A 3,249-nucleotide genomic window follows, 5' to 3' on the forward strand; every position below is an offset into this window, starting at 1 on the left:
ATGTTATGCTATTCAGAGCATTTGGATGTAATTTTTCTGCAAGAAACTCTAGGGGAAGGGAGCTCTTTAAACAATGTGCTCATGAAAATCCTTCTGAATTGGGTCTTTCATTTTCTAGATGTAAGAGGGCGATCGGGAGTTTGTGCCCTGAGGTATAACAAAAGATCGATAAGATTGGATAATTTTTGGGGAGGGAAGGGCTACCTAGGCGCTGATATCACCTCAGCAGATATCTTTATTCCCCTCAGGCTCATCAACATCTATGGGCCTTGCCATAACAAGGAGTTATTCTGGGAAAGACTCCTGGAAGTTGATTTCATGCAATCTGAAAATTTGATCATTGGAGGTGATCTAAATTTCTCTTTAGGGCTGGCGGAATCCTGGGGTAACAGGGCCCAGACCGACCCCTTAATGGCCTACTTTGAAGTATTGTTGGATTCACATGACCTCCTGAACATTGAAACGACAAAGTTATTGCCGACTTGGAGGAATAGAAGGACTAGGGAGGATGTTTTGGCCAGAAGACTGGATCGTTTCCTCATAAGGGCTCCTCTGTTAGCCAGACTGGATCGCATTCGTCAATGGGTGGGATCAGGGGGGCAATCAGACCATTCCCTGATTTTCTTGGAGATTCGGGATGCCAACCATAAACCCCATTCGCCTTTTAAGTTCAATTCGACTTGGCTTACTGAAGCAGAATTTCACAAATTAGTAAGAGAAAATTGGACTCACTGTAGCCCTGATAACCGATCCTCCCCAACTGAGGTAATTGCAAACAACTTGGCCCGTTTAAAATTGAAAACCATCAGCTGGGCGAGGATCAAGCAGCAAAAGGATGAGGTAGAGATTAAAAGGATTGAAGGGGTCCTCAAACAATTGGAAAACACAGGGCTTTCCAGTTATGCAACTGCTGAGTCAAAGGAACAATTAATCAAACTGGAAACGGAAAAGATCAGACTGTTGAGACAGAAAGAGGAAACTTGGTGCTTAAAAAGCAGAGCGATTTGGTTAAAGGCGGGGGATGAGAACTCCAAGTTCTTTCAACAATATGCCAGAGGGAGAAAGTCCATCAATACAATTTGGGAACTGCAAGATAACTCGGGCAGGGAAGATAGTACTTTTAATCAGCTTGCTGATATGGGAATGCATCATTTCTCACATATTTTCAAGGCGCCTAGGGGTGCCACCCTCCCCGAGATCCTCCGCATCGTTGAGGTTCTCCCTAGATTTGTTGAGATGGAAGAAGAGGAGGCTTTAAACAAGCCTGTTTCATTGGGGAATTGGAAGCAGCACTAAAATGCTTCAATAGGGACAAAAGCCCAGGGTCGGACAGGTGGCCCATGGAATTCTACAGCACTTTTATTGAGCTCATAGGGTCGGATCTTCTCTTGGCCATTGAGGAATGCAGAATTACAGGCAGGATGCACGAGGGGTTTAACTCGACCTTCCTGGCCCTCATCCCTAAAGTTGACAAACCCCTTACTTTTGAGGACTATCGACCCATATCCCTCTACAACTGCATTACAAAGTTATATCCAAAATCATTGCCTTTCGTGTAAAACCAATATTATCCAGGATGATTTTCAAGGAGCAGTTTGTTTTCCTCAGCCACCATCAGATCCATGAAGCCATTGGGACCGCTCAGGAAGGCCTCCACTCGATCAAGAAACAGAACAAAAAGTCCATTATCCTCAAGATCGATCTTTCCAAAGCCTTTGATCGGGCTAGCTGGTCTTATCTACATCTCATCCTCACTCATATTGGTTTCCCTCATTCCTTCATTAACTGGATCATGTGTTGTTTCTCTTCCGCTTCCTATAGTATTCTCATCAATGGGGTTGCTTCTAGTTTTTTTCATGCTGAACGTGGTCTGAGACAGGGATGCCCTCTATCCCCCCTACTTTTTCTGTTAATCATGGAAGGTCTAAGCAGATTGATAAAAAATGCTCGCTCTGTTGGAGCTTTGGGGGGGGTCCTGATATCAGACATGACATCTCTCTCTCATCTATTGTTTGTAGACGATGTTCTTATTTTTTTAAATGGTTCTTTCCGTGATTCCTCTTGTTTCAAGAACATTCTATCATTGTTTTGTAAAGCTACAGGTATGGAGCCTAATTATGACAAATCCACCATCATTTTTGTGTCATGCCTTCAAAACGAGGAAAGGTATGTGTTACAGCATTTCGCTTTCGTTAGACAAGAGCTGGATTCTGGCCTTAAATATCTTGGGTTCAGGCTGAAGCCAAATGGGTATCGCATCGCCAACTAGTCTTGGCTTATTGCAAAAATTGAAAGCTGCAAAAAGATTTGGCAACAACAATGGCTCTCCAGAGCTGGTAGGCTTACTTTGATTAAATCGGTGCTGGAGGCCATTCCAGTTTACTGGATGACTCTTGCCTGGATTCCTAAAGGTATTCTCAATAGGATACAACAGATTTGTTGTAGATTCCTATGGCGGGGTCAAAATGTGGGGCGGACATTTGCTTGGGTCTGCTGGGACAGGATTAGAAAGCGAAAAAAATGGGGTGGATGGGGAATAAAGGATCTCCAGCTGTTTTCAAAGGCTCTGGCGGCCAAGATGCGCTGGCAAATTATCAAATCAGAGAGCCTATGGAAAGAGGTGGTCTACTTTAAGTATATCCATCCCATTTCAACAATTGATTGGATTCGCGGACCCTGCCAGTCATTACTTGGTGCTTTCGTCATCTGGAAGGCCATTACCCAATCTTTAAGTATAATCAAGGATGGCTTGGCGTGGAGTATTGGAAATGGTGAACAAGTTAGAATAGGCACCGATGCTTGGTTTGGTTGTGGCAATGCTCACATTCTTCCAAGGGCTTTGAGACAATTTCTTTTAGGGACCAGTATCACCTAGATTGCTCAAATTGTCAAGGTTGGGCATCCTACTTGGGCTCCGCAGCAATGGTTGGACTATAGGATCTTGGGTATTTCGGATAGATGGAGTAGAGTTTGGCACCGGTTCATTGGTGCGCTGGAGGAAGCCAACATCAGATTATCAGGGCGAGAGGATGAGATCATTTGAGCCCCTTCTCCTCATGGTAGGTACTCCCCAAAAGATGGATATGCGGCCCTTATGAACACATAGGATATGGGAATTATTTGTTGGTGGTGGAACCACCTTTGGAAACTAACATCTCCTCATAAATCGCGGTTGTTCATGTGGTATATCCTCTCGAACAAGGTTCCAACAGAGTTAAACATTATGAAACGGGCTTTCCAAGGTCCCTC

At 44.2% G+C, this 3,249-nt stretch overlaps 1 protein-coding gene across 1 annotated transcript; it reads left to right on the forward strand.

Moving 5' to 3' along the window:
* On the forward strand, nucleotides 1-1,296 carry LOC149263419 (uncharacterized). Its single transcript, XM_089388209.1, has one exon. It carries the CDS (start codon nucleotides 1-3, stop codon nucleotides 1,294-1,296), a length of 1,296 nt encoding a protein of 431 aa, XP_089244335.1.
* Nucleotides 1,297-3,249: the final 1,953 nt, after the last annotated feature.

This window comes from Pinus tabuliformis, chromosome 6 (assembly GCF_031772625.1).
Source record: "Pinus tabuliformis cultivar Carrire ecotype Pingquan chromosome 6, CPIR1, whole genome shotgun sequence".
Taxonomy (NCBI): domain Eukaryota; kingdom Viridiplantae; phylum Streptophyta; class Pinopsida; order Pinales; family Pinaceae; genus Pinus; species Pinus tabuliformis.

What these genes read in the sequence shown, in the direction of transcription:
- LOC149263419 (XM_089388209.1), top strand. Translation starts at nt 1, where the DNA reads ATGTTATGCTATTCAGAGCATTTGGATGTAATTTTTCTGCAAGAAACT.